General features: G+C 41.1%; 3 protein-coding genes across 3 annotated transcripts; 1 reads left to right on the top strand and 2 right to left on the bottom strand.

Moving 5' to 3' along the window:
* Window positions 1-303: 303 nt before the first annotated feature.
* EAF01_007904 (uncharacterized protein) lies at window positions 304-5,348 on the bottom strand. The gene is made up of 3 exons (XM_038916160.1): window positions 4,143-5,348; window positions 2,907-4,096; window positions 304-2,861 (listed from the first exon to the last, which is right to left on the bottom strand). Exons 1-3 carry the CDS (start codon window positions 4,881-4,883, stop codon window positions 1,277-1,279), a joined length of 3,516 nt encoding a protein of 1,171 aa, XP_038768631.1. The 5' UTR covers window positions 4,884-5,348; the 3' UTR covers window positions 304-1,276.
* A 1,462-nt stretch (window positions 5,349-6,810) lies between these two features.
* Window positions 6,811-9,066, top strand: EAF01_007903 (uncharacterized protein; the record flags this gene model as incomplete). The annotated part of the gene is made up of 2 exons (XM_038916159.1): window positions 6,811-7,093; window positions 7,331-9,066. The coding sequence occupies 2 exons, from the start codon at window positions 6,811-6,813 to the stop codon at window positions 9,064-9,066; spliced, it is 2,019 nt and encodes a 672-aa protein (XP_038768630.1).
* A 1,813-nt stretch (window positions 9,067-10,879) lies between these two features.
* EAF01_007902 (uncharacterized protein) lies at window positions 10,880-12,208 on the bottom strand (the record flags this gene model as incomplete). The annotated part of the gene is made up of 3 exons (XM_038916158.1): window positions 10,880-11,516; window positions 11,637-11,937; window positions 12,007-12,208. The coding sequence occupies 3 exons, from the start codon at window positions 12,206-12,208 to the stop codon at window positions 10,880-10,882; spliced, it is 1,140 nt and encodes a 379-aa protein (XP_038768629.1).
* Between the last annotated feature and the right edge of the window lie 1,438 nt (window positions 12,209-13,646).

The raw sequence follows: 13,646 nt of genomic DNA, 5'->3' as shown, positions 1-13,646 counted from the left end.
ATATCTCAGAAAAATCATGATGAGAATGTGAGATAGGCAGTGTTAATACTTGTATCTAAGTGTATAATATCTATCCATCTATGATTATTCTAAATAATTTATTCTCGTAACTCTATATACGACTTCTTGTGTATTTATCTATTTAATTACTTATCTGTTCGTTTGCTTGCTTATCTATTCATTCATCTATTGTTGTAGTTTTACTCACGAGGAAGGTGTTTTATAATTTTCTCTGCTCCATCTAAGATGACAACAGGTATATGAATATCATATATTTATACACAATATCCCTTCTAATCAGTTCCAGCTTTCAAGATCTTCACCCTCTACAAGTAGCTGTAATAATCGAACAATCAAAAGTTATTCATATCGATTAGCTATTTTCTTCTTGTCTCGAGTATTCTTCAGGTGGATAGATATCTATCACCACTCCTTTTGCGTTCACAATCTAGGCTATTACAAGATAAGAATATCAAACCAACGTTAACATAAACGTTATCTGACTACCCACTACTACTAGTGAAGTCTTGCATACATACATACATACAAGCATGAATGCATCATCTATTTCTCATTCCAACCTATCCTATCCCCTCCCCCTCCATATTCTCCCAAAGAACATCGCTTAAGTCTCTCCTCCCCTATCATACCCATCCATTCACCTATCGTATTTATCATGTTTCTTTCTCCACCCCATTTTAAATCCCCATCCTGTACACGCAAACTACTCTCTCCCATTTTGTTTTCCATCCCAAGCCCGCTTCTTCATCCACTCTCTTCGCCTCCGCCCCTATAGTAAAGACAAGTGCATGAACCAACGAAAAAGAGCAAAAGGCTCGCATTAAAACCACTAATCCCCATCCGATGCACCGCCATCCCGCTCTGTGAGAAAATTTGGAAAGATCCTCGGAAAGCCCAAAAAAAGTCGGACCCCCGACTAAACGCCATGCCACCCAGCTTCATCAATAAAGTTTTCTTTTTACAGCTTGTGTTGCCCTCCGCGCTCCAAAATCTCCGCTTCTTCTCTGCCTCCGCCTCTAAATTATAAAAGGAAAGAGGGGAGGCCTAACGCTATGTAAAGTGAATGTCGCCTCCAGCCTGCCACCACCCCCCATATAATGTTGTATTGTAACAAGGTGAAAAAGAAATATAAAAAAGGCATATTCGTATCTTCCCATAACGTAATTATCTCTCATTCGAGTTCGTGCGCCTATGCATGCATGCTTGAAAACCATTTATATCATTGCCCCATCTCATTTGTCCTAAGCAAAATTTACTAATCGATTTCTACCACTTCTCTCTTAACCGCCCTAGGGTTCATGGGTTGACCGGAAGATTTTCTCTTCAACATGTTCTGGTTCATATTCAGATTCATGGTCATATTAGGAGTTGGCATCCGCTGTTGTCCTTGGCTACTTCCTTGACTTTGTGGATGATTCTGAGAGTTTGCTGGCGTGGGTAATTGTAATTGTCTCTGCTGCTGGGAGTGCGAAGGTTGTTGTCCTTGTGGTCCTACAGCTTGTACTTGCGTATTCGTTTGTGATTGTTGCGATGGTTGAATTGCAAGATCTTCTGGAGAGAGGTCTCGCATCACTGCATCAATCTTCTCGAGACAGGTTTCAATGCCACGATTACGGCCAACTGCGCTGGTACGCATGCCCTTCCAGTCATCATCTCCTCGGGAGTCCCACACTGACTTCAAACGGAGATCAATTTCATCATCCGGAACTGCATCTCCTCTTACGCCCTTATCAGTCTTTTCCGTACGACGGACAAGCCACCATGGTTTTTGCTTGCGATGACACATTTTGATTTCAAATGAGACTGCTCGTGGAGGCATATTGGGAGTGCTTGGCTTGAAAACATAATGTAGTCTAAACCACTCAAAGGCCCTGACGAACACGAATACTTCGCCTTTGTCATGAAGAGGGCCCCAAGCATTTTCTATCGTTTCAAAAGCTCGCAAAGAATATAGAGTTTGTGGAAGAAGAGTCGCAACGGCATCGAATCCACCCTTCGCAATATTCAAGACTTTGTCCAAAGAATCCAAAACGCGTATGTGTGGGTTACCTATCTCCAACGTAAGTTTCATTTTGCCTTCAACTAATCCTAAGCTGACCACTGCTTTATATGAAAGAGACGCTGTCTTGTCTGCGCTAGTGACCAATTCTGTCTGAGCTACTGGCGGCAATCCATACGAAAATTCGATTTCCTGTAGTGAAATCCTGTCGCATTTAATGACATTTTCATGCTTACGAAGCACGGCAGTACAAGAAATGAGACGTTCAATCTGGAACAACCGCTCTGTCAGGGCGGGAATAATCGACTCGCCAACTTGAGACCGTAATCTAAAAGCAATCTCTCCCGTTTTAGGTTGAAAGGCAATATCTTTATCTATCTTTTCGTTCAAGACCGCAAGAGCTGGAATTGGCACTGCCATACGTACAACCGTGACCAGGACTGTCTTCTGCTCAGGCTTAGGGACAATAGCCTGCGAATCATCAATTGGTGACTGAGATGGAAGAGGTGGGAGATTTGAAATTGGTTCCAGCCCCTGAAAATTAAGCTTGAGGAAATCTGTAGCCCACGTTTTATGGGCTGTTGGTTTCACCCTGGCTTGAAATAGTCCAGGGATATGTATCCAAATTGAAGGAAGTTTAACGGGTGAAGGTAGACCAGACTGTCGGACAGTATGACGAATGCGCCTATCATGCAGAGCTTTGAGATTAGTATATTGCGAGATGAGACCTCCTGCAAAAATGTGTAGCGTAGACATAAACACATAAGAGGGCGTTGGTGAGACGGCTTTAATGGGTATGTGAATAGAGGTTAAGACTTTAACGCCCGTGGATTGTTTCGATCTATCCTTATTAGTATGAAAATTACAGGCCCTTGGAGATACATACATTTGAAACAACCACCAACTTTCTCCACTCATACCCAGCGTAACAGCAACAAGCCAATCCTCTTGCCATCCAAGTCTCCTAAACCAGGTGATTTGCTTCGTGTCTTTCGGAATTTTGCGTTTCAGGTCTTCTCTAGATATCCCGGGATTGTCCGCCCTTCTCCATCCAACACTAGTGCCAAGGATGGTGAGCTCTTCCGAAATGGCTAAACATCGAAGATTCTCGATGTTAAAATGCGCGTCAATTGCAGGATCGCGATCCAGGCTGTTGAGTTTATTCTGTGACGAGGTGATTACTCGAGAAGCTGGACTGAAGATGAAAATCCCCGTGACCGGTTCTATAGTGATTGATACATGCTGTTTCTCCGTCAATTGTACACCGAGTACGGACTCTTTTGGCTCAGTCTTAGATGTGTGTAGTGACAAGGATGCCTCGCGATTCGCAAAGATAGGTTCGACGGCTAATTTGCTGTAGGTTGAACTCAAGATGTGGTTGACGTGCATTGCAATAACAGTCTTCAAGAGTTGTTCAGCCGAGATGTTGACCGTGTCGAATGGAATGTCCACATCTTTGACTTCTTTTGAATCTCGAAACCATCTTATAGAGAGTCGGCTTGTCGTTTTGGGATCATGATACCCATCCTTCCTCCGTCCACTATGAACTCCCAAAATGATCCAACTTCGTGGTCCGTTTTTCTTGTATCTATCCAACCAATATTGGATGCATAAGGCGCGATGGAGTGGCTCAACCTTAACCCCATCAATCCAAGTACTTCTAGACAGCTCAACTGCTTGCCTCCTGAATTCGCTGATCTTATGAGTTAACACCATTTCATGTAGATAACTATAACAGCCAGACAGGCCAACTTTTTCTAGTGCGGCATTGACTTTACTCTCTATGTGATATTGGTGCCGGGGTGGTAATTCGCTAAGAGAGGGGGAAAATAAAAATCGAAAGTCAATAAACCAGAACTGTAATTCTTGATTCTCATCTGCAACAGTCAAATCGATTTCAAACTCCCCTGCTACTCTGAAGGTCACACGACCAGACTTAATCGTAAAGTTCTTAAATTGTAAGGGGATTTTGTCGTACTCGTGTAGATTCAAACGGATGGATAGTAAAGTATTAAGTTTTTCCAGGGATTTGAGTATCTCCTTGGGAGTCATTGAAGGTGGCGCGATGTATCCAAGCTAATAAATGTTAGGAACAATCCCAAAACCTGAGCAAGAGACTTACGTCTGGCATCCAATTGGCTTTCCCAGTTGACAAAACTTCTACGGCAGTTTTTAAATCGGGCCTAGGTGAATCTACATCGCATAGCTTCCTTTTTACTTCACTCATATGGTGTAGGATATACTGGTATAACCCTCGTTTCTGGCATAAATGGATGTTCAAGTCGATGATTTTGCTCACTTCTTCGGCGTTTCGACTCCAATTTAGTAGAACCAGTTGCTTGACCCAACGACTATGTTGAGTTTGGGCAAAATTTAACAAGCTTACCTTCTTGTTCACATTGTCGTTGGAGGTATCATCTTCTTTGGTGATATGGGGCGAGCTCGTATTGATCGCTGACTGGGGTATTGGCATATTCGCCAACTTCATGATCTCCTGCCTTAAGTCGTTATGCGTAGACTGTGCTAATCGATTCAGCAGTTCTGTTAGAGGTAAGAAGTTCGATGTGATATGTTCGACTTCGGGTGGAAGGTCGTGTATACGATCGAGAATATCCTTTGGAATCGGTTCCTCTCCGGAGTTCTGTTGGTGCGCTGGGCCATCCGTGGAGTTGCCATTTATCCCATTACGAACCGCTGGGCTGATCGGTGTCATACTCTGTTGAGGCTCAGATCGTGCCTGAATTTTATCTCGTCCCTTCTCGGGAGCCTTTGCTTCACCATTGGAACCATTGAACTGTCGATCTCTGTCGTGGTTGGTATGCGACCCGTTCCTACTCGCACTATCCATGATGACGCCGGGCATGTTATCTCGCCCTTGCTCACCTACCAGACCTCCTCCTCCTTGCGGTACGCCCACAGCAGCCCCCTCTTCGACCTTTATATGATTTATCGACTCTATGTTGGCTGTCGACACAGGATTTGAATATTCGGGACTTTGGGGAGGGGCCGTAGGAGCAAAGTCGCATGCGCTACCTCGGAGAATCTAGGAACATGTGCGCAATAAGGCTTACGAGCTCTTCCTAGCAGTCGAAGGTCGAATTCGATATCTTAGATGTGGTGCCAATTATCAATAGCTCTTTGTAGGGTTGGAAACGCACAGCGCGACCTTGCATGAAAGGATGGCTGGGTCTCTTTTATGGGTACGACTCGAGTTTTGATGGAGTCTTAATAATTTGGAAGAGTCGAATGGGTGATATTTTGATATGCGACTGATTTTGAAGACCAAATTTGAGGGGAATGATTTGTGGTTGAATAAGAAGTCTTTAATCTTTTTCAAATCAATCGTCCCCTTCAATCTACTGTATGAAATCAAAGAAACAATCAAACAATCCGGCTGGCTTGCCTGGAATTGCGGACGGGTAAAGGCTAGACCCAATTAGGCATTCGTGAATCAAACTGGAAAGCCGATATCCACGTCATGTGATCATCGATTAGGTCCTGTTCTGGTCGGTAGATTACCGGAGATCTGGGTGAGAAGGAAGAGAAGAGAGATGATTGGTAGAGAAGAAAGGAAAGGAAAGGAAAGCATCAGGGAAGGGAAGAGAAGAGAGACAGAAAAAAAAAGATAAACGATAAGAAACCCTTGGAAGATCAATGAACAGACCGGTGCAGTGGGTGTGAATCTAATTATTTCTTGGAGTACTTATTATTAGGTAGGTAGTAATAGTATGCCCAGGTGTGCTGCTTCTCTTTGGTTTGCTGTTACTTATTACTCTCTCTCTCTATTTATATATGTATATGTAAGATACATGAATCCAAGAAGTATTCGTTGTCTTGAACCTTCTTTACCCTTCTTGTTTGCATGTCACAAATGACAGTGATTAATCATAAAGAATAAGAATAAGAATGAGAATAACAACAGCAACAACAAGAGCAACAACAATGACAATGACAATCCTTAAAGATCCTTGGGTATCTATTTATCTAGTAGGTTGTGTATTCAACCAGTATAGCAATTATGGTAGGTATATAGGTATCCAAGAGGAGTCCAGATAGATGGGTGGGCAATGTTCATTTCTCTTTTATACTCTTATATTCTCACACTCTTTATACCCTTTCTATTCTTCTCCCTTCTCCTTCTCCTTCTCCTTCCTCTCCTCTCCTCTCCCTCTCCCTCTCCCTCTCCCTCTCCCTCTCCCTCTCCCTCTCCCTCTCCCTCTCCCTCTCCCTCTTCCTCTCCCTCTCCCTCTTCCTCTCCCTCTCCCTCTTTTACTTACAACTTTAGACTTCTCTTTCCTTTTCTTTGTCCTTCCCTCCCCTCCCAAAGATGTTGAAAAGTGGTGCTTTGCTCAAATGCCGAATGCCCCTGTTTTTATTTCCACCCAGGTTAAAGCGTTTATCTCGTCACTTGTGCTGGTCTCGAGAGATGTACGGTACGGGTATCGTATTATGAATAGCTAACCATTTCCCTTATTTTACCTTCACCTCCATTTTCATTAATGCATCATATGTATGTGTGGATGTAGGTAAGAGGATTCTTGGAATAAAAATCTTTATTCTGTGCTTTTCATTCTTTTCTCTCTCTCTCTCTCTCTCTTGTTCATACTTTCCATGATTTGCTAACTTTTATTTATTTCATCATTTATAGCCCCTAGTATTCCTCTAAACAAAGGAAGATGTTCAGAATCATCTTAAACATTTCAGATATTAGTCCGGTTAGCATGATGTTCTAAACGCCTATCGCTACCTAGGTATTCACTGGTCCCCCAAATTACCTTATCCAGCGCGCAATGGTCCCTCGCATCAGCGAACCCATGCTTCGCCCCGAACCAGAACGCGCTCCTTCTAATAGTACAAAAATATCCTACAGATCTTATTCTTCATCATTCGAAGCAGATGACGAGAGATCGAGTTCTGCTGATCACGATAGTATGGGGCCCGATATTGGTTCTGCACATAGAGATGTTCCTGCCCAGTATGCGGGTGAGGATACACGATTGACGAGTCGGAAAGAGTTGTCAGGATGGTACGCCTACGGATTTGCTGCGGAGGTTTTCGTCATTTGTGGTATTGGTACGTCTGAGGTATTTTTCTTCGATCCTGTATCTGGGTTATTGAAGCAAAATGGTCAATTTGTTTGCAATTCGATGAGACCTATCCATTGAGGTTAAGGGGGCAGCATTGTCAGCCTTGCCTTATGGACTTATCAATGACGGCATTGTACCTTCAAATATTCGAATTTCATTACAAAAGTTTAGGTCTTAAGCTTATTAGAAAACGTATTTCCTGAGGCTAACGGATATGTTTCAGGATCCTTCATCCCAATTACTTTGGAACAATTGGCAAGAGAGAATGGAGTCCTACTTTCAGATCCAACACAGCCATGCGGTTCGAGCTCTACACATCTACCACCAGGTTTACATCCAGGAAATGCAAAGGATTCACAATGTGTGATTTATCTTGGCGGACTACAGATAAATACTGCTAGTTTTGCTATGTATAGCTTTTCTCTCAGTGTTCTCTTCCAAGCAATATTGGTAGTTTCGATTAGCTGTGCTGCAGATCATGGGAATTATCGTAAACGACTGCTGTTATTCTTTGCATTCGCCGGATCTATAACGACTATGTTGTTTCTAACAGTGGTCCCGAAAGTTTACTTGTTAGGGGCTCTCTGGGCAATTATTTCAAATACCTGCTTTGGGGCAAGTTTTGTGCTGTTAAATTCATTTCTCCCCCTACTTGTTCGACATCATCCGAAAACTCAATATGGTACGCCGGATTTTTCACCAGAGCTACATCCCAGTTTTGTCGGTGAATACCCTCCAGAACACTCCCTGAGTGAGCCAGAGGTTGAGGTATATGATGAAAGAAGTGCACTCCTATCACATAATAGGGCCCCTTCGGAAGCTCCTGATGTAACGGAACCTTTACCGCCATCTACAGATTCCACTTCAATTGAGCTTCAATTGTCTACCCAAATCTCATCGACTGGTATAGGAATCGGCTATAGTGCCGGTCTCTTTCTCCAATGCGTATCCATTATCATTATATGGTTGCTCAAAGGTACAACCTTCTCCCTACGACTCGTATTATTTTTCATAGGATTATGGTGGTTCCTGTTCACAATCCCTGCCGCGTTATGGCTTCGACCTAGACCAGGACCACCATTACCACCCACTGGTAACGGAAATTCAAAGGGCTCAAGAAGTTGGTTGGCTTATACTATCTACGCTTGGTCATCTCTCTTCCGCACTGTGAAACTCGCCCGACGACTGAAAGATATAACCCTTTTTTTGGCAGCGTGGTTCCTCCTCTCCGATGCCATTGCAACTGTCTCGGGAACAGCAGTTCTCTATGCTAAAACCCAACTTCGCATGGCACCTGAAGCACTCGGTCTCATCAATGTCATCGCGACTACAGCAGGTGTCCTAGGTGCATTCTCATGGGCGGCTATTTCCCGCGCTCTTAAACTGAAACCCCATCAAACGATTCTTGCATGTATATGCATATTTGAATTGATCCCCTTGTACGGTCTCTTAGGGTTTCTCCCCATTGTCAAACGCTGGAACGTTATCGGTCTCCAACAACCTTGGGAAATGTATCCTCTCGGCTTCATTTATGGTTTCGTCCTCGGTGGCTTAAGTAGTTATTGTCGCTCCCTATTTGGTGAGCTCATTCCTCCGGGATCCGAAGCAGCATTCTATGCCCTATACGCTATTACAGACAAAGGATCTAGTGTTTTTGGTCCCGCAATTGTTGGAGCAATTGTTGATGGAACGGGCGAAATTAGACCAGCCTTTTGGTTTTTGGCGGTTCTAGTTGGATTACCCGCTCCATTGATCTATTTTGTTAATGTAGAAAGGGGCAAGAAAGAAGGTGCGAGGTTGGCGGAAATTATCGAGGGCTTTAGAATTAAAGATGCCGAGATTGCGAGTGGAGAGCATAGTTCATCAGAGAGTATCGGTGAAGTTGAAAGAGGAAGGGATAGTAGAGAAATTAGTCCTCATGATGAGGAGAGAGAAGGAAGACGGGGAAATGATATATGACATGATTTTAGCGATGGCTTAGCGATGCAAATTTGAGTTTTTGGGTAGCGGGAGAAAGTTCTGGGTGTATTGCGAGGGATATAAGGATGATATGCGCGTCGTTGATACCATCTTTCCTATTTGTAGGTAGTTAGATGGGATGCGTAATCTCAAATTTGTATTTGGATTGAGAAGATGAAGATGGAAGATGGAGATATGGCGTGATATGATTGGCGTTTTTAACAGAATGAATACATGCACGAATGGATGAGAATTTGATTGGGAATCTGACTGTATGAGACTGGATTCGTAGTGACTTTGAATTGAGTGCCCTGGCATTTTTGAGGGAGAGGGGATCAAATGAAATGAAGTTCTTATGTATTTAACGGATTTAGTTTGATACTATGCATATGTATGTGTATACTGAAATAAAGTCGTAGGTATTCGAGAGCTTGAAGATGCATAGATATGAAAATGAAAGAATGAGAGTGCAAAATGTAAATTCAAACGCAACTCAAAGGAGAGAGCAACTAGAAGAGGGAGGAGAAGGAATAAAGCAAACCTTTGAATGGATGGCTGACTGACACCATAAATGAAGAGAGTCATGTACCAAGGAGACAGCAGACACTGCATTAAAAATTTGAATGCATTTATTTTATATTTTTGAAGTGCTCGGGGGGATATGTATGTAGGTAGTTAGGTATGTTGTGCACATCTCTCCTTGTCTTCTTCTCCTCGTTTCTTCCCATGCCATCCCCTGATTCTTCTCCATAATACATCCATCCGATTGACTTTTCCGTCTATTAATATAAACCCTACACTTTCAATTAACACACAATCCTCTTACATCCTCCTTTTATTCCCATCTTCCATCTTTGGATGCTTTTGCGCCCGTGAACTTTATTAAAGCTATGATGTATGATACTTTGACCTGGTGTTGCGAGATGAGAGAGAAATAGAGATGCAGATAAGATAAAGATAGCAGACAGGATGTAGACAGGCATTTAGATTAGAAGGATACGTGTAAGAAATCAGTGTATGGATTTGCGCATTCACTTTCAAAGCTTTGGAATTCCTTCGTTACATTAGTGCAAATCTAATCGGAAAATATGAGTGAATGGATTGTGATATACTAGGTCGAGGAGGGAGAAACAAATAGAAGTCCATGCAAAGAGTAGATAGGACACCTCCTTCATATTCGCCAAGAGAGGGTTTGATAGTCGAGTGCATAAGATTCTGTGCGAAGAGAGCTATCTGTAAAATATTTTGGTATACATATACATGAATGAATAATAAGTACGTACAGATACAAGTGATCTTTCTCCTCTGTCCTACTTTCTAGAATTGAATAGATTTGAAAGCATCAAGTAAATGAATCGAGATGAATGAAAATTGAAACGAAAAAAGGTAAAGCCAGGAAGAAAAGCAACGCAAGGAAAATGCTAAGATGGTATCAATGTCGAATAATATTTTTCCATTCGCCATCAAATGAAGGCAAAGAGAGACAACAAAGCAGGCGGGCGCAGGAAACAAGAGAGCAGGAATACATAGAACAATAGGTATGAAGCAATCTTTTAACTTTGACTTTTCGTGGGTATGTTCTCGCATACGTCCGTTGCTCGTTTATCGTTACTTCGTTTCAAGGATTTGGGTGATAGAGGAGTGCTGTTTAAGTAGCAGAGGTGTTCCGGGATAGGGTCCGTATTTGACAATGATGTGGGTATGGTATGTTTAACCCTTTTTGTTCCTCCTGTCTTATTTTCCTGTGAAAAATGGAGCGGGAAGGATTAAAAGATGGGAAAATGAGGGTGAGGAGAAGGAGAAGGAAGAGTGTCTATTTTGCAACAGGCCACCAGCCTATTCGGATGTAACTATCGATCATACCCTGCAACAATTCCTTTGTAATTTTCGGGTGTTCATACTTGAACCCGACTACCTTCTCAATTCTGCTCCCGTCCATGCTCAAATCGGTATCCTTCAACAATTCCTTCTCCATGAATGGTGTAAGAGGGCCTGGTCGTGTAATACCCGCTTCCTCGAGAAGATCAGCCCAGGGACCAAGAACCTCTTCGTTGATATCATCCACAACACTATCCAAATTCATCTTCGCGAAAGTGCTAACGAGCTGTCCTTGAAACCCAGTTTTGATGCCAAAGATCTGACCAATGAGTTCGGCCATGGTTCTTTGAGATGTTTCCCCCTTGTCCACAACATTAAAAGTAGGAATGTTGCCCATAGATTTGACGTCCCAGTTTGGCCTATCAGAGACGGCATACCATTCTGCGACCGCCCAAAGCGCTCTGCACGTATCATTAATATTTACTGTATTCACGCGCAAATCCTTCGTCCACAGAAACTTCATTTCTTCGTCAAGATGTTGATAGATTCGTGCCATTGTGAGGGCAGTAGAAACGAATTGTGAAGCATAATCGCCGTATACATGTGCCAACCGAACGATAATGAGATTCAATCTAAATGAAGATGGTCGGTTAGTTATGAAAGGAAGCAAGGAGAATATGAGGCCTCTCTGAGAATCCCTCATGTGTCCCTTTCAGCCACGCAAAAGTCCCCGATAAGAAATTCAAACTTACCCCTCAATCTTAGCCAATGCCTCCTCAGCCTGTAGTTTAAAAGCCGCGATCTTACTCCAAGGCTTCAATTTGTCCCCTTCTTTACTTGGTGTCGAATCTGATCTATAAACCATTCCTGTACTCAATTCTACGAAAGCTTTGACACCCCTCTTTGCAGCTTCTTTTCCAACCGCAATACTCAGCGCCAGCGAGCGAACTTTGTAAACCTCATCTTCTTGTGAATATCTTGTCTCTCCTCCACAATTGAAGACATAATCCCATTGTTTCCCATCCGCGCGATCGAAGATTCTCGGTAGCGATTCTAGAGAGGACGTAAAATGTTAGACCAACAAAGACACAAGACGAAAGGATAGAAGATGTGTGAACATACGCTCTTTACTGGCATCCGCTTGCATGAATTTATCATTCGAACAAGCATCCGCGAACTCTGGCGCCAGCCATGCTAGTTGTGGTAGCACTTTATCCACAATCCGAACTTCAGATGCTAGATTGTTTTTATGGATGTGTAATGCGAGGAAGCGTCCTATGTATCCGAGACCTCCGATGATGAGAACCGCTGGCTTCTCCGCCATGTTTGTGTATCTCGCCTGGTGTTGGTGTTTGACTATTGACGGTTTTCGGGGGAGGATCTTGGGACAATGAAAAAGGTTTATTGCGCAGAAAGCACGAGATGTGGATTTGTGGATGAAGATTTGAAGATATTATTGAACGAGGTATTATGGTCTTCTTGTGGTCTGTGGTTATCCTTCAGAAGTATTTAATATGGAGATGTGAAAGAATGATGGACACCAAGAGGATGGATTTCCCGTGTTCTTAAATTAACGAAATATCAAAGTTTGTTTGTAGATGGAGCATTCCATGAAGATTTCAAAGAATATAACTTATTTGAAAGTCGGTATGCGGTAGGGCTTTGGGTAAGGTTAATCTAATCTGTATGTGTGCGGCGAGGGGGGGGGGGAGTGGAGGGAATCTTTCCCTTGTCTTGTTTGATGGTGTATGGTCTAGGTGGTTCAATATATAGTATATATTAGAATTAGCTATAACTTCTATAAGTCCTGACTAAATTATATAAAACTTAATAGAGTAATTCTTTCATATATTGTATATATAATAAGAAAGTTTTATAAGATTTAGATTAAAAATGAAAGAGAAATAATATATCAAAATTATTTACTTAATAATAATAAGTATAATTTAATACTTTCTTTTATATCTTTATAATTTTTGTTTATATTTTATAAAACTTTTAAATTTGATTTAAAATTAAACAAAATTTGATTTAAAAAAAGGTGTCTTATTATTTCTTATTTTCAGAAAGTTATTCAAGATTAAAATTAAAAAAGAAATTTAATTTTCGAATTTTTATATTTAGAATTCCTAAAAATAAACGAATTTATTCTTTCAAAAGTAATAAATCTAATACTTTTTTTTACTTTTAATTTAAATAATTTTTTCAATTATATATAAGTCTTTATATAAAAATATACTTATTTAAAAACGAAGTTTTTATTTAATAACATATCTAAGTTTTAATAATACCGATATCAAATTGATTAAATTATTCAAGATATAAAAGATATAAAAAAATAAGTACTTTTCGAATTAATTTAATAATTTCAATTACTTTTATTTCAATCATCTCAATTTCAGTTCTTTAAAAACTTCAATATAATAGAATTATTATATTATCTAACTATATATATTAATTCTAGCTTATTTTATTAAAAAATGTTAAAGTTATAATTGTTTTTAATTTGTACTATACGTCTTTAATTAATTCGTCGAATATATAAAGTTATATGCTATAGAGTAATAAATTTACATGTAAAAAACTAAGGGTGAGAATTATATATACTACCTACGTATATAGTAGAGTAGCATTCTCCTTCTTTATAAGTTAGGGACATGTATATTTATCAAAATTAGGTCCTCGTTAATATTAATAGATAGTATACGGAGTTGTATACCTATCGAGTTGTAAGGTTAACATCTGAGGTCCCTGGGACCCTT

The sequence above is a fragment of the Botrytis porri genome (genome assembly GCF_014898465.1).
Source record: "Botrytis porri strain MUCL 3234 chromosome Unknown BPOR_010, whole genome shotgun sequence".
Lineage (NCBI taxonomy): Eukaryota > Fungi > Ascomycota > Leotiomycetes > Helotiales > Sclerotiniaceae > Botrytis > Botrytis porri.
This window is presented reverse-complemented; position numbering and strand designations above follow the sequence as displayed.

What these genes read in the sequence shown, in the direction of transcription:
- EAF01_007904 (XM_038916160.1), bottom strand. Translation starts at nt 4,883, where the DNA reads ATGCCCGGCGTCATCATGGATAGTGCGAGTAGGAACGGGTCGCATACC. An exon ending in AAGCCAATTGGATGCCAGAC is followed by an intron (nt 4,097 to 4,142) that starts GTAAGTCTCTTG and finishes AACATTTATTAG; the next exon opens with CTTGGATACATCGCGCCACC. An exon ending in AGTTGGTGGTTGTTTCAAAT is followed by an intron (nt 2,862 to 2,906) that starts GTATGTATCTCC and finishes TAATAAGGATAG; the next exon opens with ATCGAAACAATCCACGGGCG.